The sequence below is a fragment of the Orcinus orca genome, chromosome 1, assembly GCF_937001465.1.
Source record: "Orcinus orca chromosome 1, mOrcOrc1.1, whole genome shotgun sequence".
Lineage (NCBI taxonomy): Eukaryota > Metazoa > Chordata > Mammalia > Artiodactyla > Delphinidae > Orcinus > Orcinus orca.
Window position 1 is genome coordinate 104,434,520 of NC_064559.1, and position 22,615 is coordinate 104,457,134.

General features: G+C 38.3%; 1 protein-coding gene across 6 annotated transcripts in view; it reads right to left on the reverse strand.

The window, feature by feature from the left end:
* RPRD2 (regulation of nuclear pre-mRNA domain containing 2) overlaps positions 1-22,615 on the reverse strand; it is an 85,210-nt gene that overhangs the window by 40,577 nt on the left and 22,018 nt on the right. For all 6 annotated transcript variants that reach the window (XM_012538859.3, XM_033415519.2, XM_033415520.2 and 3 more), the window contains exon 2: positions 7,266-7,395. In XM_012538859.3, the coding sequence (XP_012394313.1) occupies positions 7,266-7,395 (130 nt within the window). The remainder of the gene's footprint in view (positions 1-7,265; positions 7,396-22,615) is intronic.

Consider the following 22,615-nt stretch of genomic DNA (forward strand, 5'->3'; position numbering starts at 1 on the left):
AATTAAACAAAAATACAGTAAATACCATTCATACTAACATTGATTTAAAGTGATAAATATTGTCGAAACCAAGTACAAGGTGCAATGCAAACATGGTACTGAATATATACACTGAATTTAATATTTTTTTAATTTATCAAGCCTATAATACTATTATCATTCAATTATTTCACGATTTTTCTCCATCTGAACTACTATGAACTTTTTTTTTAGTCGAAATTATTAGTGCCTTCAACTGATACAAACCATTATTTATATATTAAAGCCATCTTTAACCTTTCCTCATTAGCCTTTGATAAAGTAATATTATCTTATGTCAAAATACAAACACATGATAACACAGCCACTGAAAATGAGTCACAGAACTGTTAATAAGGTAATCATACGGATGACACTGAATACGCTTAGACAATCCACAGACCCTTTAAACTATATCTATGGACCCACCTAGGAATATCTAGGCCTGTACTTAAGAAATACAGCTTTACAGCTCTCCATGGTATTTCCATCCATGCATCAAGCTAACCAACCACCTATGACATGACAAGCATTGTGCTGGGAGCAGAATGTCTGGGAGATAGAAACTGGTGACAAAAAGCATGTGTGTCGGGCTTCCCTGGTGGCGCAGTGGTTGAGACTTCGCCTGCCGATGCAGGGGACACGGGTTTGTGCCCCGGTCCGGGAGGATCCCACATGCTGTGGAGTGGCTGGGCCCGTGAGCCATGGCCACTGAGCGTGCGCATCCAGAGCCTGTGCTCCGCAACGGGAGGGGCCACAACAGTGAGAGGCCCGCATACAGGAAAAAAAAAAAAAAGCATGTGTATCAATTACAAGGCAGTGTGTTAGGTGCTATGACAGAAGTAGAGACAGGTATAATGGTAGCAAAGAAGAATTGTTTAATCCAGACTAGGAAGTAGAAGTCAGGAAGGGAAAATTTCTTGAGGATACTAAGTGTATAAGGAAGGTGAAAGGATAGAGCAAACAAAACTCTACAGAGTTCATACCTAATTGGGAATACTGTACTGCTCTACGGTTGATTATACAATTTGTTCTACTAGGCTGCCAATTTGATTTTCAAAAGGAATCAACTTCTTAAATTCATTTACTTAATACTGTAATTTGAAAACTGTTTAGTCCAAATAAATCTTACATTATGGAAAAGTTGCATATAATTACATATGATATATATTATAAACAAATGATTAAAAAGTGAACAGCCATGTAATCACAACCCAGGTCAAGAAATAAAATACTGCTAGCTCCCCAGAGGACCTGAGTGGACCCCTTCAAGTTTACAATCCCTTCCACCTACCTTTTGTGATAATTGTTTCCTTACTTTTCTTTGTTTTAACATGTAGGTAGGTATAAACAAGAGTTCATTTTTTGCCAAATTTGAACTTTATATAAATGGATTCATACTATATATACATAAATATTCCTTTGTACTTTCAATCAATATTTTGTGAGATTTGTCTATGTCACTGCATTTAACTGAAATTCATTAATTTTCCTTGCTGTCTGGTATTCCAGTATGCTACAATTCATTCACTTTACTGTAGAAGAATGTTTCCAAATTTTTTTATTAGGGTTTTCACTTTATTAATTTATTTTCTGGCTGTGCTGCGCTGCTTGTGAGATCTTAGTTCTCCAAACAGGGATCAAACCTGGGCCCCCTAAAGTGGAAGCACAAGAGTCCTAACCAATGGACTGCTAGGTAATTCCCCAAATTTTTACTACCATAGACAATGTTGCTATGAAAATGCCCTTCCACTGATCTTGCTGCACATATGCAAAAGTTGCTCAGGGGTAAAAGCCTATGGGTGGAATTGCAAGATCTGTACATAAACTTTTTTTTTTTTTTTTTTTTTTGCAGTACGCGGGCCTCTCACTGTTGTGGCCTCTCCCGTTGCGGAGCACAGGCTCCGGACGCGCAGGCTCAGCGGCCATGGCTCATGGGCCCAGCCGCTCCGCGGCATGTGGGATCTTCCCGGACCGGGGCACGAACCTGTGTCCCCTGCATCGGCAGGCGAAGTCTCAACCACTGCGCCACCAGGGAAGCCCTGTACATAAACTTTTTTAAATGAGGTTGTTTTATACCAATCAACCCTCAAAGCAACAGTATATAAGAGCTTCCACTGTGCCACAATCTTGCTAATGTTCGTACTGGTGGACTTTAAGACACATACTGGTACGTATGTGTGCTGGTTATTAATTTACTGTCTCAGCTCTAACATGCCCTTCCCTTGTGGTACCGGAGCCAGACTCTGCAAACTCTATTTCCCCTTGGTTCAGTGTTGGACTCTGACAACAGAGAGCCCTAGAGTGACACCAAGAGGCTCGAAGAGGCAGTACGGATTCTTCTTTTGGTGCTCTATTTTCAAGTGGATCAGCTTAGAGGCATCCTGGGTGCATTTTAGCATAGCTTTTGTAGTTCAGTGGTGAGTGCTCTCCAGCCTGTTTCTTAACCACTACAGCAATCCACTCTTTCCTCAGGTCTGAATCTTAGCTTGGGGTGGGGTGGGGTGAGTCCTTATTTACTTTTCCCTCAGGTTCAGAGGTAGTAGCTGCTTTCAGCAGATACTATTCCATAACACCTTAGAGTTAGTTTATTCTTTCTAGTAGTTAGCTACCTTTTACCTACTTAACGATTCTTCATATTAAATTTTCCCTGTTTAAATTACTGATATGTGATTTATCTCTCCTGATTGGGACCTAACTTATATGATATGTAATGATATGTCTCAGCAGTTCTAGGGCTATATGACATATCAGAACAGACTGAATGCAAAAAGCAGGTAAGAAAATATAGCTGTCTGATATTAAGCCAGACATTAAAGAGATCTGGCAAGAATGCAAAACACCACCACTCTTTTCACTAAAATTTTAAGTGTTGGTTATTAACGTTTATTGTTTTAAAAGTTATTAATAAATATTTAAATAATTTCTGATTTGATTTCTACAAGTGCCAGGTAAAACTAAAATCTTCAAATTTTTTGTCTTTCTCTTATTTTGTAATTCTTTATATATTCTGGATATGAACCTTTTGTTGACTGCATAAAAATATTTTCTCCCACTCTGTGGCTTGTCTTTTCACTTTTTTTTTTTTTTAATTTATTTTTGGCTGCATTGGGTCTTCATTGCTGCATGCGGGCTTTCTCTAGTTGTGGCGAGTGGCGGCTACTCTTTGATGCAGTGCGTGGGCTTCTCATTGCAGTGGCTTCTCTTGTTGTGGAGCGTGGGCTCTACGCGCCCGGGCTTCAGTAGTTGTGGTACATTGGCTTAACTGCTCCACAGCACGTGGGACCTTCCCGGACCAGGGCTTGAACCTGTGTCCCCTGCATTGGCAGGCAGATTCTTAACCACTGCGTCACCAGGGAAGTCCTTTGTGTTCTCACTCTTTATAGTGTCTTTCAATTAAATGGAAGGGTCTTCATTTTAATGTAGCTGTATTTATTAATCTTATGAGGTAAGGTCATGAAATATTCTCCTATATTGTCTTCAAAAGATTTGTAGTTCTTTCATGTTTAAGTATTTAATATGCAATTGATTTTTGTGTATGATGTGAGTGGGATCTAATTTTTTCTATATAGCCAATTTGTCCCAGCAATATTTATGAAACAGTTATTCTTTTTCTACTACCTAATAGTTTCATACAGAGACCAAGTATATATACTGGTCTGTTTCTAGACTTTGTATTACGTTCTACCAGTTTCTTTGGCTATCTCTGGGCAAATATCACACTGTTTTATTTATCGTAGCTTTATAATCAGTCTTGAAATCTGGTAGAGCCAGTCTTCCCACCTTGTTGTTCTTCAAGAGTTTCTAGGCTTTCTCTTTGTGGGGGAAGGGGAAAGAAGGAGCTCTCTGCACTTCCATACAAAATTCAAAATCAATTAATAAAACAGGGGGGAAAAACACTACTCAGAGCCTAATTAAGACTGCTTTGGATTTATAAATCAATTTGGGAAGAAATGACATTAAATATTGAGTCTTCCCTATCCACAAATTATTTCTTTAGGTTTTCTATACTGTTTCTCAATTATGTTTTATAATTTTTTCAATAGAGATCTTATACATCTTTTGTTAAGATTTATTTCTAGATACAGTTGATTCTCATTAATTGCAGATTCTGTATTTGCAAATTCACCCACTTACTAAAATTTATTTGTAACTCCAAAATTTAGTCATCAGATGTGTTTTGTTTGGCTAGCAATAAATTTTTTAGAATGTGATTTAGCTTCACACATTTAAAAATTGGGAGGCTTCATATAAGAATCTAGATTTTGACCTAGGTTAAAAAAATGAGAAAGTCTTTGGAAGGTCTGAAAGCATAGGTCAACAGTGAACTCATGTTTCTTTATGGCCATAGGCTAGGGCTGAGTAGCTGTTGCCCCTTTCAGATGGGTTTTTCGTTACAGTCCACCCACTTCACTCACTTGGGTTAACTGTCTGGAACTTCTAAACATTTGCCCCTCCTCAATTAAAGGGATTTAAATGATAGCCTTAAATTAAGAGAAATGAATTCACAAAAGGGTAGAAATGAGTCTAAAGTATAACCGTGAACAGAAATTTAAAAGGGGGATGGGATGGGGTTGTTTATGGAATACTAAAGCTCATATCCTAATATACTCTCATTTATCATATACTTTATAATTAATTTCTTTATAAGTGAGAATACATTCTGTTTCACTGATATAGTCTTCTACTCCTGATTCTATTATTGTTTTAAAATATATACAGATAATTGACAGGGGAACTCTGACTCTGATGTTCTTATAAACAATTATCTTGAATATATATCCTTCCACATCAAACCCTACTGAGATTCTGACTGGGATTACACAATGAATTTACAGATTACATATTGGGAGAGAATCATATTTTTAACAATACCAAATCTTTCCCTTCAAAAGTATGTATCGGGCTTCCATGGTGGCGCAGTGGTTGAGAGTCCGCCTGCCGACGCAGGGGACGCGGGTTCGTGCCCTGGACCAGGAGGATCCCACATGCCGCGGAGCGGCTGGGCCCGTGAGCCATGGCTGCTGAGCCTGTGCGCGTCCGGAGCCTGTGCTCCGCAACGGGAGAGGCCACAACAGTGAGAGGCCTGTGTACCACAAAAAAAAAAAAAAAAAAAAAGTATGTATCTATCTCTTCATTTATCCAGGTCTTCTTATAAAACTTTCTCTATAAAAGCCTTACATACTTCTTATTATATTTATTTTGGGGTGGGGTTTCCTTTATTTGGGGGGGGAGGCAGTACTTCTTGTTGCAAAAGGAATCTTTTTTTTCTAATTACATTTTTAATTGGTTACTGCTAGCATGTATAGGAAATCTACTGCTTTTCTAAGTTGAACTTGAATCTGGCTATTTAACTGAACTCTCTTATTAGTTGATTCTATGTAGGCCACGGGTCAGCAAACTACAAACCTCAAGCCAAATCTGGCCAGCTGCCTGATTTGTAAATAAAGTTTTAGGAACACAGCCACACCCATTTGCTTATGGCTGCTTTTATGCTAGAATGGCAGAGTTGAGTAGTGGCAACAGAGATCCTATGGCCTGCAAAGCCTAAAATACTATCTGGTCTTTTATAGAAAAAGGTTGCCCACCCCTGAGGTAGGTAATCCTATTATCTGCAGATAATGATAATTCTATCTCTTCTAAATGCCTTCTCATTATTTATTTATTTATTTATTTAGAAATGAATGGAATCTCAACATAATGGTGAACAGTAATGATGATAGAGGGCATCACTGTCCTGAAATGCTTTTATTGTTTCACCATTAAGTCTGATTTTATCATAGGTTTCTGAAGATATCCTTCATTGAGTTAAAAACATTTTCAGAGCTTAAAATTTTAAAGGACTGTACTTTATTCTGAGATTATGCCATTCCTACGTTTTTCTGTGAAATAGTAATACAAAGTAGTTGTTTTTAAAAATATCTTTACATGGTAAAATAAAAGGTGACAACCCTATATTAATCCATGAACTAGGTCATGGAATCTAAGTATAGGATACATTAGGTTAAGTTTTTAAGACTATAATGATATTTGCAGCAGAAACTCTTAAGTAGTGGAGATCATGTAGCACACTGCTTTTCTTACTCAAAATTATACTGGATTTATATTTGTAAAGAAGCAGCACAGACTAGTGGTTAGGTGGCAGAGAACATAAGCTTCGGGGTCTAGACAGGCTTGCGTAGGAATTCTGCCAAATACCAGCCCCCTGCCCTCAACCCGGTAGCTGTGAGAGCTTAGGCAAGCTACTTAATGTCTCTAAGCCAGTTTCCTCTGCCTTAAAATGGGGGTAATAGTAATAGCCACTTTAAATGTTGTTGTCAGGTTTAAACAACCTGAAGTACACGAAGCACTTTGTATAATAATATCTGGTCAATTATGACTGCTCAAAAAATGTAGGTGATATTACTGTTATTATTTTATGTACTTCTGACGTGTATAAATCTTTATTACTTAGTATATAAAAATAAGACATTTTAATCTTTTGTCATACCAAAGTAGACATCTTAAGTCTACAATCCAAAGGAAGGAACAAGGATCATTCCATTCTAACTGGGTTAATACTAACAAATGGATCGATAATATACAACAGTCATATATTCAAATATATATTATGCTAATAAGTACATAATTTGAGGAAATATTTAGCTATTTTGATTTTTCCATATAATTGTTTATCCTCCAATTGTGTGTAGATGTGTGTGTTTCTCACACCAAGCAAACAGCTTACAAATATGGATGAAACACAAGGAAAACACTATTAATACAGGACAAAAATAAGATCAAATATAAGTGTTCCAGCACTCTGAGAAATGATGGACACAACTTTGCTAATGGAGTAAATCAATATGGAATTAAGAATAAATATTTTCATTTCTCCCTAATTACACAGATTTCATGAAGGGGGCAAGATTTCAGAAAGACTGAAAGAAAAATGGAAATGTGTAAAAAACACAAAAACAGAAAAAGCAGTTAGAAAGAAGTACAGCCAGAGAGTATGACCAGGAGATACACTCTCCTGGTCAAGTTAGGAGAGAAGAGGCAGAGCATAAATAACAGACAAGTTTTCAAAAAGGGAGGAAAGAGTCTTTAAAAGAAAAGTGTATTACCAGGAAAGTTACAATGAACAATTTGGACAAAATATCCTTGGATCTTCAAGCATGTGCAACTATTACAGTTCTTACTAACAGGAAACTAAAATTCTGAATTTTCTAAGCTTAGATCCCAAAGAGGAGTAAGAATTTACTTACTTCACTAGAGCAGCTGCTTCCGGAAGTACATCAGCAAACGATTCACGGAATATGATTGCGTTTTTCCTTTTACAGTTCTGTATGACATCATTGGCAAGGTAAAAGAGATTCAAACGGTGGGGATAGGCAGCTGGAGATGACAAAAGACAATAAATAAGACCAAATGAGTCAATTTATACTTAGTACAACTTATTCCAAACACAGTGTTCTCAAACTGTGTAACTGCTACTACAAGGATGGATGATGAATAAACAGACAAATGAGCTAATGGATCAAGTTACTGAAACTAATGCCTAAAAATCTTGACTGCTTCAGGTTAAGTTTCTGTTCTAGGTATTCCTTTAGTAAATTTCTACTTCACTTTGTATGTATTTGGCACTAAAAAACCCATTAACTCTGGAGCTCAAATAAAACAAAACTGTTCTCCCAAACTTTTGGGAAGATAAAAAATTGAGTTGAAGTAGTTCAATCTGTTGCAAAAACACCAGGGTTAGTGGAAGGAGAATGGGTTTTAGAATCCAATCAGAATGTGACCTTAGGCAAGCAAATTGCTTAACCTCCTCTACATTATTATTGCAGACAGACTCTTTTCATCAACCAGTCCAGATACACCTAAGTCCTCCCATCTACTGGAAGAGAGGCTCTGCTGCCACTTTCATCACTAGGCGAATGTCCTGGGAAATAAGTAATTTGAGCCCATAAACTCACCCACATCAACCTTTTTTAAGGTCCAGGACAGGGCCCAATCAATTTACCATCTGGAACCTTGAGCAAAGCCACCCTGTTTTATTATTATCCTGAAAAATTTTACTGTCCATACAGATGATTCATCATGTTTTCTAGTCTTGACCTCAAATGCAGCGACCTCCAAGAACCACTTCTTTCTACATTTTAAAATCACCCTTTCTGACCACAACCGCCCATTCCATTATATTTGTCCTTCTATTTCATCAAGATCTCAGTTCTTTATTTTCTCTAACTCACATATAGTCTCTTTTAGTACTCAATTCTTTCTCTACCAATTCCAGAGTCTTTCTGATCCATTATCAAAACCACTCATATCAAAACCTTCATTTGCTTTTCGTCCTCCCTACAATTTAGGCTTTCTATCACATGTATTCAACAAAATCCTAAATCTGGATCAATCTAACTGAACAACTTTACTGCACCTTTATTTCTGCCCCTGGGTTCTGCTGAAGAAAAATCACACCACCAGAAGTACTGAAACAATGTAAATTCAGTCCCTTCCTTCAGTGGGCCCTCCTTCCATACGTCTTTAATCAGCATCCTCTCTCATTTGCTGTAAGAGCTATTTCAAACTTTTACCACTCTTGTCAAGCACCCTCTCTTACCACATTCTCACTCTCAGGAGATAAGCTTAATATGCTATTTCACAGAGAAGCAGAAATCATTAGATGGGAATTATGTTCTCTCAAAAAATGTACCCAGGGACTTCCCTGGTGGCACAGTGGTTAAAGAATCTGCCTGCCAATGCAGGGGACATGGGTTCGATCCCTGGTCCAGGAAGATTCCACATGCCACGGAGCAACTAAGCCTGTGTGCCACAACTACTGAGCCCGCGTGCCACAACTACTGAAGCCTGCGTGCCTAGAGCCCATGCTCCACAACAAGAGAAGCCACTGTAATGAGAGACCTGCGCACCGCAACGAAGAGTAGCCCCCACTCGCCGCAACCAGAGAAAGCCCACGCGCAGCAACGAAGACCAATGCAGCCAAAATTAAATAAATACATAAATTTATTTTTTTTTAATGTACCCATACGTAAACCCGTCCAGATCAATTTACCTAAGTCAGTTAAGATCTTTCAGATTAGGGATCTGAAAGAGTGTTACATACTCACTGTCTCTAATTTCTAGTAACTCCATAATTATAGGAGCTACCTTTTTTTGTACTTAAAAAATATGCGGGCTTCCCTGGTGGCGCAGTGGTTGGGGGTCCGCCTGCCAATGCGGGGTATGCGGGTTTGGGCCCTGGTCTGGGGGGGTCCTGCATGCCGTGGAGCAACTAAGCCCGTGCGCCACGGCTACTGAAGCCGGCGCCCTGGAGTCCATGCTGCGCAACGAGAGAGGCCACTGCAGTGAGAGGCCCATGCACTGCAGCGGGGAGTGGCCCCCGCTCGCTGCAACCAGAGAAAAGCCCACGCGCAGCAATGAAGACCCAACGCAGCCAAAAAATAAAATCATAAAATAAATTTATTTTAAAAAATGCAATCTACCATGTGAGAAGGCTTATATAAATTATGCTATCTCATTTATGTTGCCATCACTTCACTCAAACAGCAATTACCAATATTACCAATAAACTCCAACTTATTAAACCCAAAGGAGATTTTTCTTTAATATATTTATTTTATCTATTTATTTTTGGCTGTGTTGGGTCTTGTTGCTGTGTGCCGGCTTTCTCTAGTTGCAGCGAGCGGGGGCTACTCTTTGTTGTGGTGAGCAGGCTTCTCATTGCAGTGGCTTCTCTTGTTGGGAAGCACAGGCTCTAGGAGTATGGGCTCAGTAGTTGTAGCCTGCGGGCTCTAGAGCACAGGCTCAGTAGTTAGTGGCACATGGGCTTAGTTGCTCCGTGGCACCTTCCCGGACCAGGGCTCGAACATGTGTTTCCTACATTGGCAGGCGGATTCTTAACCACTGCACCACTAGGGAAGCCCCAAAAGGAGATTTTTTTAAATGCTATTTCTACAAAGAACTATCATTTCCACCAGGCTTTGGCACACAGAATAATGTGCTATAGTAATCCCTTTTTGTTTCTGTTATGATCATTCTCTTAGTTCTCCTCTGACGTCTCTAGCTCTTCCTCCATATATATACACAGGTGGACATGATAGGTAGGCAGCTCTGCTTGTGATCATCCTCCTTTATTTATTTCTTTTTAAAAAATATTTATTTGCAGGTCGCAGCCTCCTTAGTTGTGGCATGCAGGTTTCTTAGTTGCGGCACACGGGCTTAGTTGTGGCATGCTACTCTCAGTTGCAGCATGCGTGTGGGATCTAGTTCCCTGACCAGGGATCAAACCCAGGCCCCCTGCACTGGAAGTGTGGAGTCTTATCCACCGCGCCACCAGTGAAGTCCCCATCTTCCTTTAAATGTTGATGCTCCCCAGGGTTCTCTCCTGAGCACTCTTCTCGATTCACTCGTAGCATAGAGTTGTAAGATTTCAGGTTCAAAATCAGATAGTCTGTTCTATTCCTGGCTTTATCACTTATTAGCTTTAGGGTCTTATACATTACCTAACTTCTATATGTTACTTTTTTTTCCTTTGCAAAATGACAAACTCATGGGTTGTTATAAGAATTAAATAAAACAATGTATGTAAAGCATTTAGGACTGTGCTTAGCCAACAGAAAATGGAATGCTATCAGCATAATTATCCACATTTAACTACTACCACCTAAGTACCAATGACTCCCATATCCATAGATTTCATGCTTGGATTTCCCTTTACCAGTCAATGCACACATCTACTTCAAAGTCTCAGAGATACCTTGAACTTGGTTTTTCAATATTTTATCAATAATCTTCCTCCTCTTCCATCTGTTACTGCTCTTGTATTTAGCTAGAATTTCAGCAGTCTTTTTTGGCTCTTCTTCTTCCCTACCTGACCCTCACCCCCTTTTGATAAATCTCCAAGTCCAGCCAATTTTGTCTCCAATAACATTTTTCAAATTTATCCCCTCTTCTCTTCCTACCATTGCTGGGTCATCACTTTTGACCCGGACTACTACTGAAATAGCCTCCTAACTGGTTATCCTGCCTTGGACTTGGTCTTCTCAAATTTATTCTCTACATTGTTGCTAAATTCATCTTCTAATACGTAAACAGTATCCAACTATTTCTCAGATCAAATCTGTCAATGATTTCCAACTGCTTACTAGAAAATGCCCAAACACCTTAGTCTTCATTTACATTCTGGATCTTACCTTCTCTTCCAGTCTCATCTCTTCCCCCTTCAAATTCAAAATTCCACCTTTAATGAATTACTCACAGTTCCCAGAAACACACCTCTCTCTCTCACAGAACTTTCCTTTTCTATGATAACCCAACCTAAATAATCTTCAGTGTTTTCTACTCACCCACAGGAAAAAGTCAAAATTTTTAAATTTAATTCATGTCAGATTCTGACCCCTCTCTACCTCAACTTCCCAAAACAAATCACCCCAAACTTTTTTTTTTTTGGCCATGCCACGTGGTTTGCAGGCTCTTAGTTCCCCTACCAGGGACTGAACCCAGGCCCTTGGCAGTGAAAGCTTGGAGTCCTAACCAGGAGATTCCCGCCCTAAAGAGACTCAAGGTACAGAGCAATCTGATGTAACTAATTTGTGTTTCTGAAATGGATATAGGTTTGGACTAGCCAGCTGTAAATGACATTTTTGGATCAACTGAAGAAATGTGAATGTGGTCTGGGATCAGATAAAATGAAAATTTACGGAAATGGAAATAAATCATCAACTGGGGGGAAACACAGTAATTACAGAATGATCTCATGTTAGGAAAAAAATCTGTGAAAGAGATCAGGAAGAATAAGGAATTAAGTTTTAACAGTACTGATCTCTATTTTTTTCACTTTTGCGTGCCTGTATTATAATTTTCTGTAATATATATTTGCTGCTTCCATTATTGATTAAGGAAATATAATCGCTTTTGTCCAAAAAGTTTAACTGGTTGTCTTAAACTAATTTGTATTTCAGCCTGGACCTATTCTTTGAACTGCAGACTCAAATATCCAACTTCCTACCCAACATCTCTCTTGGGATATTTAATACACAGCTCAGACTCAACGTGTGACATTCTGATCTCTTCGTCTTAATTCTCTCCACCTATAGTCTTCTCCATCCCAGTAAATGGCATTTCTTCTGTGGTGGTTTTTTTCAGCCAAAACTTGGGTCATCCTTGACTCCCCTCTTTCACACTCCATATCCAAACTCACAATGCAGATCTCAGTAACGCTACCTTTGAAATATATACAGATTTAGGAAGTTACAAATGCAGAAAGAAGGTTAGAATAAACCCTGTGGTGCTGGACTGTAATTGGAAGTCTTGGTATGAATTCACAGTTATATATAGAAAACATATGCTTATTCAAGAGATAAAAGTTAATGTCACTATTAACAAGGCAGATTGACATTATGTTCCTCCAAATATATATAATGCTTTAAGAACACAGAATCACTTCTGTGGTATTCCTGCCCAAAACTGCATAACCTGAATCTAAAAACAAAAACAAAAAAACAGACAAACACAAATTTATGGATTATTTTACAAGTTACTGGTCTATAGTCTTCAAAAATTTCGGGGTCATGAAAGATAAGGAAAGACTAAAGAACTGTTTCAGACTGAAGTAAACTAAAGAGACATGACAACTCTTAACAAATGACCCTGGACTTTTAAAAGACCATTATTGGGGCTTCCCTGGTGGCACAGTGGTTGAGAGTCCGCCTGCCGCTGCAGGGGACACAGGTTCGTGCCCTGGTCCGGGAAGATCCCACATGCCGTGGAGCAGCTGAGCCCGTGAGCCATGGCCGCTGAGCCTGCGCGTCCGGAGCCTGTGCTCCGCAACGGGAGAGGCCGCAACAGTGAGAGGCCCGCGGACCTCAAAAAACAAACGAACAACAACAAAAAAGACCATTATTGGGATAACTGGCAAAATTCAATTAAGGTCTGTGGATTCGATGGTGGTACTGTATCAGTTTTCATTTCCTGGTTTTGGTGGTTGTACAGATGTTACATAACAACTGCTGCAATGTACTGAACTGTGTCTCCCCAAAATTCATATGTTGAAGTCCTAACCCCCAATGTTACTGTATGTGGAGATAAGGTCTATGAGGAGGTAATTAAGGTTACGTGAGGACATAATGGTGGGGCCTTGATAAGACGACACGAGTGTCCTTATAAGAGACATCAGAGGAACTCTGCCTCCCCCCAAACCCTCCTCCACCACGTGAGGACACAATGAGAAGGTGGCCATCTACAAGCCAGGAAGAGAACTTTCACCAGAAACTGAACCCTGTCAGACCTTGATCTTAGCCTTTCCACCCTCTAGAACTGTGAGAAAATAAATTTCTGCTGTTTAAGCCACACAGTTTGTGGTATTTTGTTATGGCAGCCCAAGCTTATTGATACAACTATATAAGGAAATGAACTGCTTTTAAGGACACTGAAGTATTAAACAGGGCATCATGTCTGCAACATACTCTCAAATAAGTGTGTGTGTGTGTGTGTGTGTGTGTGTGTACATGTATATGAAGAGAGCAATAAGAGATTAAATATGGTAAAACGTTAATTACTGGGGAATCTGGTGAAAGGCACACAAGAGGTTATTTGTAATATACTGCAGCTTTAAATTTGAAATTATTTAAAAATAACAAATTTTTAAAAATACACAGACTCCAACTATTACTTATCATTGCCTCCTGGTTTAAGTCATATCATCTTTTGCTTGAATTAGCCTCTTGACTGGTCTCCCTGCTTCTACCTTTGCCCCACTTCAGTCTAGATCCTTTCAAAATATAAATCTGATCATATTATTATTTTGCTGCTTTAAATCCCTCCAATAATGGCTCTCGTCCTTACTCAGGGTAAAGATCAAAGTCCTTACTATGGCCTGTAAGTCCTAAACAATCTGACCTTGCATTATCTCTCTGATCCCCAGTCCTGGTAACCATTCCATTCCAGCCACTCTGGCCACCTTGCAACTGCAAGACCTACAACACACCTGGCATACTCTTGCTTCAGGGTCCTTTGAGTTCCCTGCTCCCTCTGCTTGGAACATTCTTTTCCCATATAATCTCATGGTTTACTCTCTCACTGCCTTTAAATCTTTGCCCAAATGTCACTTTCTCAGTGACTTTCTGTATTTCCGTGACCAGGAAAACTGCAACATCAAACCACCAACACTCCTATCACCCCTTGTTTTTTCCACCCGATATACTATAATTTACTTAATCTTTTGCCTGTCTCCCCCAATGAGTACAAGGATTTTCGTCAGTTTTGTTTAGTGTTGAATTCTCAGCACCATGCCTAACACATAGTAGGCTTTCAGTAACTATTTCTTGAATAAATAAATTAGAAAAAAGGAGAAGGAAAATACAAAGAAAAGAAAAAGTACTCATGAAAATGAGTACTATAGTCTTCTATTCAGTTTGGTTAATAATCCCATAAGGTAGCTGGCTTCTGAGTACCTACAGAATAGATAGGGACCAGACTTCCATCTAAGATACCGTTAGGTACTGTAATTAGTGCACGATTTTAAGAATTAATCTTTTGTCGTAGGTACTGATTTTAGAACCCGAGTAAATGACTTCAATGTACACTGAAAGAGCCACATCTAAGCTAAAAAATTCAAAATGGTCTCTCAACATTTGTGAAGTATCAACTCAGAAGTTCTTTGAATAATTTGCCACTAGGAACATTTGTTAAATATTGTTATATATAATTATCTAGAAATCTACTAAATCCAAACATTCCCTAACTCTAAACAGAAAACTACTCAGTGTTATCAATGATCTGTAAAGAGCCAAAAGAAAATCAGAATCTAAATATCCACCAGTAGTAGAGTTGACAATCATTAATCAAATATGAAGACCATACAGAAAATAGAAAAATGGTTTACATATTGAAAGTGGAGAAAACAAAAAATATATGTCAACCTTGCCTCTTGCTTCCCCTTACTTTCTACATTTAAGTCCTGTTAATCCTACCTTCTTATTACTGCGTATTTCTGAATTTAAGATAAGATTGTTTATAACATGCACATTTTATATACCACCAAGAAATTTTAGAAGTACTTCCAGTTAGCTGAAACCATCAACTGTAAAATACATACTGCTTTCAAACATGTTAAAATGTGAAAAGACGATGTACATCCTAGAATTGATGAAGTACATTAATTTCTAGTTCATTTTTTCCCTCCCCATTTCTTTTGCCACTACCCTACTTCAGTTTCTCATCATTACTACAACAAACTTCTTAATAACTGATCTCTGTCTGTAGTTTCAATGCATTCTCCAGACTGCTGGGAATTAATCCCACCAGTATGCTTGTCCCTGTGTACAAAGATATTCTTGCAGCACTATTTCCAAAAAAAGTCTGGAAATATCCTAAAAGTTCTTAATAGGGGCTTCGCTAGGTAAATTCTGTTACCTCCATCTAGCTGAAAAGTATGTAACTATTAAAAAACTTGTGTTTTTAATAGTTCATTTTATAGTTCATTTAGAACTATCTCCAAGATATAAAGCAAAAACAAGATATAATGGTTCTGGGCTTCCCTGGTGGCGCAGTGGTTGGGAGTCCGCCTGCCGATGCAGGGGACGCGGGTTCGTGCCCCGGTCCGGGAGGATCCCACGTGCCGCGCAGCGGCTGGGCCCAAGAGCCGTGGCCGCTGGGCCTGCGCGTCCCGAGCCTGTGCTCTGCAGCGGGAGGGGCCGCGGCAGTGAGAGGCCCGCGCACCGCAAAAAAAAAAAAAAAAAAAAAAAAGATATGATGGGTCTACTTTGCTAGTATATGTGTACAAAAAGTACAAACAAGCATATACTTCATATTTATAGAGAACACCTCTGGGAAGATATATAAGAAACTGCTAACAGTGATGCCTCTACAGAAGGAAACCAAGGGATCAAGAGAGATAGAGACAGTCATGACAGAGGAATTCATTTTCTATCGTACACTTTTTGGAATTTGGGCATGTATTTACGTATTCAAAATAATACATTAAAAATTAAAAAGAAAACACCCCTATGCCACTACATTTTATGTCCTTCCTCAATACTGCTAAAGCACCTTGTATATAGATACTGTACTTTTTCACTTGGAATTTAAAACATCCATTTAAATGTTTCCTCATCAGACCATGAGTTCTTTCAGCACACTGGCTTGGTACCTCAATGCCAATCAACTATTTATCAGGTATACAATTAATATCTTCTATTGAATAAATGAATACTAACCAAAGCCTCCCTTCTAAAATCATCCCCATCCAGGCCTCATCTTCCCCCATGCTCCAAATTATGTTTCTCTCTCTTATCAATTATCCCCAAATGTTTTGGGGTCTCCTAGATAACACCAAGCAATGATCTAGGATGTGAAGGAGATTGAACCTTTTACTCCTGTCCCTTGTTAACCAAATCCATCTTCTGTAAGTCTATATTACAGAGTCTTAAACAACAACCCCCCACCATTGCTCTTTCATAACATTTACTCTTTCAAGTTTACCCTGATTTCACTAATACGAAAATGCTGGTGAAAAGAGGAATATCAAATAAATAATGTAATCTGCCTCACCTTAGTGCTAAGGAGAGTCCTGTCTCAAATACATACAGCAGAATTCTCATTCCTTTCAGAGGATGGTATAGCAGAAAGAAGACAGAAATTGGACTCAGACATACATCAATTCAAATTTTACCTCAATAACTGAGTCACGACCTTGACTAAAATTATATGTCTCTGAGCCTTTATTTCCATCCTTAAAATGAATATAATAGCTCAAGACTTTGGAAGGAATAAATAATATGTTAAATGTCTGTTTATAGTACCTACTAGAGAACAAGTCAAATACTTCACTAACAGCAGTTGTTTTCTCCCAGTTTTCCTTCCCTGTAAGCTAGTATATATCAGGTGAGTATGAGGGGAAAATGCCATTTGATTAAACTAATCTAAATTAAGATATGTATGACAACAGTTTCTTTCTCTTTAACCCTGGCCTCTGAAAATGGGGAGAGAAAAGGCTATTTTATTCTTAGCTCCTCCAATTCCAGGACTCCCTTGCTCTATTCTGGCTCCTGACATCTAGGAGGCTTGTGAAACATCTAGGTTACAAAAAAATCAGAAGCGGAATCACTTGGGAACCCTAGTCTTCGGAGAAGTCCGAGGGCTTCAACTCAACCAGTTTTCTTCTCAGCTGACCTCAGAAACGCTTGGTTTGTCTATAGTAATACTAAATATAGAGATTTATATGAGTTGTTTAATTGCTTACACCTAATAACTATGCAGAATAACTATGTACATATCATTTAATAAGCGAAATGTTTTAAAAAGTTGATTATAACCAAAACTCTGTTCAGGAACAATTCAAATGTTGGTTAATTAAACAGCCAAGCTGTCTGTTCATGGATTTTAAAAAATGTTCATACTATTTCTTCCATCCAAAATGACATTACTCTTCTCCTTTTATTATTTGAATTCTCATCTCAAAACCCAAGTCAAAACCCTGGTCCTCAAAGACAGCTCTTGAAACCACTTCCATCTTTCTTAACTCTGAACTTACACTGCTCTTATATTTAACATCATGTACTGCTTCACACATTAGCTTTTCCTTGGCTTGATTGTAAACTCTTTGAAACAATTATATCATTTACTTCTCTTCCATCTTTCATAGTGCTGAATACAAACTAGCCATTTATTATGTTTTTGTTGACTGACTGCCTACTTCCATAGTCTAACTTGAGGCCAAAAAAAGCAGATTATTCCTTTTCATCTTCAATGACTATGAGCACAACTATTTATTATTTACATTAATGAAGGGAAATAGTAGTGTGGCTAATCCCAACAAATTAATTCCCAAAACATTTCCACTGTACATTTAGAATATATATCAATTCTTTTAACAAATTTATCTTGGTAATTATGTACTTAAGTTTATGTCACAATAATCTACCTTACTCTCCACACCTGATACTTCTGTAACAGAGAAGGAAGAGAGATGCCACAAGATTAGGAAAGAGTAACTTGTGAGAAAACAATCAACTTTTTATAACCAGGGTGTCATATGATATTTCAACATCAATGTCGCCACCACCACCAAGAAAGTATATGTGAAACCAAGAGTTATAAACTTATACATTTACCAAAAACTTAGAGGAATTAATTTCCATAACACTTTCATAATACGTCAGCCAATCAGCTGTCAAAGTCAGGTACTGTGCCCTTTTTTCTCCATCTATCTAATAACTATAGAAAAATTTCCAAGAAGCAGTATAATATGGCCTGGTGCAGCAGTTCCCAAATTCTGGCCATAGCCTGTGATGAAATTTCCATTGGTTTGCAGAGAAATGAGAAAAATAAGGACATAGCAGCTTATTTTTCCTGAAGCAAAATATATCCAAGTTAAAGAATGGTTCTCTATTATCTTCTTCCTATTTTTCTGGTAATTAAAATATCTTTATGAAATGATGGTAATGATTTTAATGTCCTCAATTGGAAATACGAACAATCCTATTTCAGCACCTTTAGTTTTTCTATTTTCTTAAATTGATTGGCCCATGTCTAGAAACTACTAGTCCAATAGATCTCCTCTGATCCTGACTCACTGTGAGCTACCAAAATAAATGAATGCTTAAACACTTCATTGCTTAGTTTGCTTTTTACGATAAATAATTAGACTTGTGTGTTAACTGTGCTGGAAAAATTTCTTTCTTGAGATTACATGGACCCATGATCTGTGGATCACAAAAATGCCAGAAGCAGCATTAGTGTATAAAGATGGTCTTTTATTTATCCCAAGAACTTAAGGATGGCTTTATCTTAGAAAATCTGTAAATATCATTCACTATATTTACAGAAAAATTCTTGATAAAATTCTGTGTCTGCTGAAGTAGATACTGTTAGCAAATAACAATTTCCGTTAGAAATAAAAAGGAACCACATAACCTGATAATGAAGTCTTAAATACAAAGAGTGAAGTACCATAGGGGTAAGACTATCTTATATATCAGATCAGTTCTTCCACATTGATCAACACATTCAATAGAATTCCAGTCAAAATCCTAATAAAATACATTAAGGAATTTGACAAGCTGATTCTCCATTTTACATGGAAGTGCAAAGGCCTAAGAATAAAAAGACACAAGGTAGAAGAATGTGGCCTCCCAGATACCATGACGTCATATAACAGGCTATGCAATTTGCACAGGTATGGCCAAATTGACCATTAGAACCAAATGGAGAGCCCATACACAGATCTGTGTTAACTGACATTTATGACAGGGGTAGCACTGCAGATCACTGGGAAAAAAGGAGAATGCTATTCATTAAAGTAGATAGGACAATGGTGTTTCTACATGGAAAAAAAAAGAAAATGAACTCTATCATGTCATATACAAAAATCATTTCTGGGGCTTCCCTGGTGGCGCAGTGGTTGAGAGTCCGCCTACCGATGTAGGGGACATGGGTTCGTGCCCCGGTCCGGGAAGATCCCACATGCCGCGGAGCGGCTAGGCCCGTGAGCCATGGCCGCTGAGCCTGCGCGTCCGGAGCCTGTGCTCCGCAACAGGAGAGGCCACAGCAGTGAGAGGCCCACGTACCGCAAAAAAAAAAAAAATCAGTTCTGAATGGAATAAGGACAAATACAATAGGCTAACCAAAGGCTTCAGCAAAAAACACAGGAGAACATCTTTATGACCATAAGGTAGGGAAAGAGTTCTTAAACCAAACACAGTGTGCCAACCATAATAAAAAGTGGGTTAACCACAATACATATATAAATCTAATATTATTAAAATTAAGAACCTCTCTTCATCAAAAAGACATCATAAAGAGAGTACAAAGACATACCTCTAACTGGGAGAAACTCCTTGTAACTTCTTATGTGGACAAAAGAAACAAATGGGCATTTCACAGAATAGGAATCTTGAATAGCCAATCAAAAAAGAACTTCATTAATAATCAGGAAAATCCAAATTAAGATCAGGAGACAGCATTTACCCACCCCCCAAGCCTGGCAAAAAATTAAAGAGAGCTGACAGTACCAAGATTTGGCAAAGATGTGGAGAAACAGAAAGTCATCTTATTTATTGTGTTGGTGTTTTGCTTTTTTTTTAAAAAAAAAATCAGGTTTATTATTGAGGTTTGATTTACATACACCAAAATTCACCCTTTTTAATGTACAGGTATATAAATTTTGACAAATTTTGTGGTGTAACCCCCACAGTTCTATTACCCCCCCAAATCCTTCCTGCCCATTTTTAGTGAACCCCTCTCCCTACCCCCACTCTCTAACCATATAGTTTTGTCCTTTCCAAAGAGTTATATAAATGAAATTACATAATACATAACCTTTGAGTCACTTAGCATAATACATTTGACATGTATCTGTGTGTGTGTACCAGCACTTCATTTCTTTTTTTAAGTCTTTTTTTTTTTTTTTGGCCACACTATACAGCCTTCAGGATCTTAGTTCCCAGACCAGGGACTGAACCCGTGCCCCCTGAAGTGGAAGCGCAGAGTCCTAACTACTGGACTGCCAGGGAATTCCCTTAAGTCATTTTTTTAAAAATTGTGGTAAAATATACAAAACATAACATTTCATTTCTTTTTATTGTAAGATAGTATTCCATTTCAAGGATGTCCTAAAGTTTGTTTGTATCACAGTTTGTTTGTTGAAGGGTATTTGGGTTTTTTTGGTTTTGGTAATTATGAATAAAACCACTATAAACATCTCTTAATAGCATCTTTAACACAGCAAAATCTCATAATTTTGATGAAGTCCAGCTTATAAAAACAATTTTTTAATGGATTGTGTTGTTGGTGTCTTAAGAAATCTTTGCCTATCCCAAGATCAGACTTTCTCGTACATAAAGGTGAAATACTGAAAGCCGCAGGATGTTCACTTTCACCCTTTCTCTACAACTAGATGTTCTAGCCAGTGCAGTAAGACAAGGGAAAGGAATAAAGGCATATAAATTGGAAAGGAAGAAATTACAACTGTCTTTTGTTGCAGACAACATGATTTGTCTACATAGAAAAACCACAAAGAATCTACAAAATAGGTACAAGAACTAGTGAGTGAGTTTAGTAGAGTTGCAGAATACATAATAGAAAAAAAAGTTTTTTAACATAGAACCATTTATAACAGCAAGAAAGACTTAGGTAGAATCTAGCAAAATAAGGTATGTATGCAGAGAAAAAAATACAAAGCACTGACGAAAGAAATCAAAGAAGACCTAAGTAAGTGGAGAGATATATCATATTTATGGGTTGGAAGACTCAATATTGTTAAGATGTCAATTCTCTCCCAAATTAATGTATAGATTCAATATAATCCTAATCAAAATCCCAGCATGATTTTTAGAAAAAACAAACTGATTCTAAAATTTAAATGGGGGACTTACCTGGTGGCACAGTGGTTATGGTTAAGAATCTGCCTGCCAAAAAAAAAAAAAAAAAATCCACTTGCCAATGCAGGGGACACGGGTTCAAGTCCTGGTCTGGGAAGATTCCACATACCACGGAGCAACTAAGTCTGTGTGCCACAACTACTGAGTCTGTGCTCTAGAACCCACGAGCCACAACTACTGAGCCCATGTGCCGCAACTACTGAAGCCTGCGTGCCTAGAGCCCGTGCTCCGCAACAAGAGCAGCCCCTGCTCGCCGCAACTAGAGATAGCCCGCATGCAGCAACGAAGACCCAACAGGGCCAAAAATAAATAAATAAATTAAATAAATAAATAAATAAAATAAAATTTGAATGGAAAGACAAAAGACCTAGAATAGCTAAAGTAATTTTGAAAATCTTGTTGGAGGATTCACATTACCTGATTTCAGAACGAGATATAGTAATCAAGGCAGTGAGGCATTACCAAAAGGACAGACACAGATGAATGGGACAAAATAGAGTTCAGAAATAGACTCATATGGTTAATTGATTTTTGACAAAGGTGCATAGGCAATTTAATGAAGAAATAAAGAAAGGACAGTCTTTTCAGCAAATGGTACTGGAACAGTTGGACATCCATTAAAAAAAACCAAAGGGGGCTTCCCTGGTGGCGCAGTGGTTGGGAGTCCGCCTGCCGATGCAGGGGGCGCGGGTTCGTGCCCCGGTCCGGGAGGATCCCACGTGCCGCGGGGCGGCTGCGCCCGTGGGCCATGGCCGCTGGGCCTGCGCGTCCGGAGCCTGTGCTCCGCGGCGGGGGAGGCCACAGCGGTGAGAGGCCCGCGTACCGCATAAAAAAAAAAAAAAAAAAAAAAAAGAACAACCTTGACCCACACCTCATACCATTTGCAAAAATTAACTCAAAATGCATTACAGACCTAACTGTAAAATCTAACTACAAAACTTCTAGAAGTTCAATGTCTGCAGGATCTGTACTGTTGCTCCTTTTTCATTCCTGCTATTAGTAATTAGCATCTTCTTTTTTTTTTCCTTTGGCTAAAGATTTGTCAGTTTTATTGATCATTTTAAAGTACTTTTAATGGGATTTTAAATGAGAAACAAGTTGACAACACATACTTGTTAAGTCAAACAGTTGCATCCCTTCAATCTGGCAATTCCTCTCTTGCACATGCGCCCAAAAGTATCCATAGCAGTATTATTCATCACAGACAAATAACTATAATA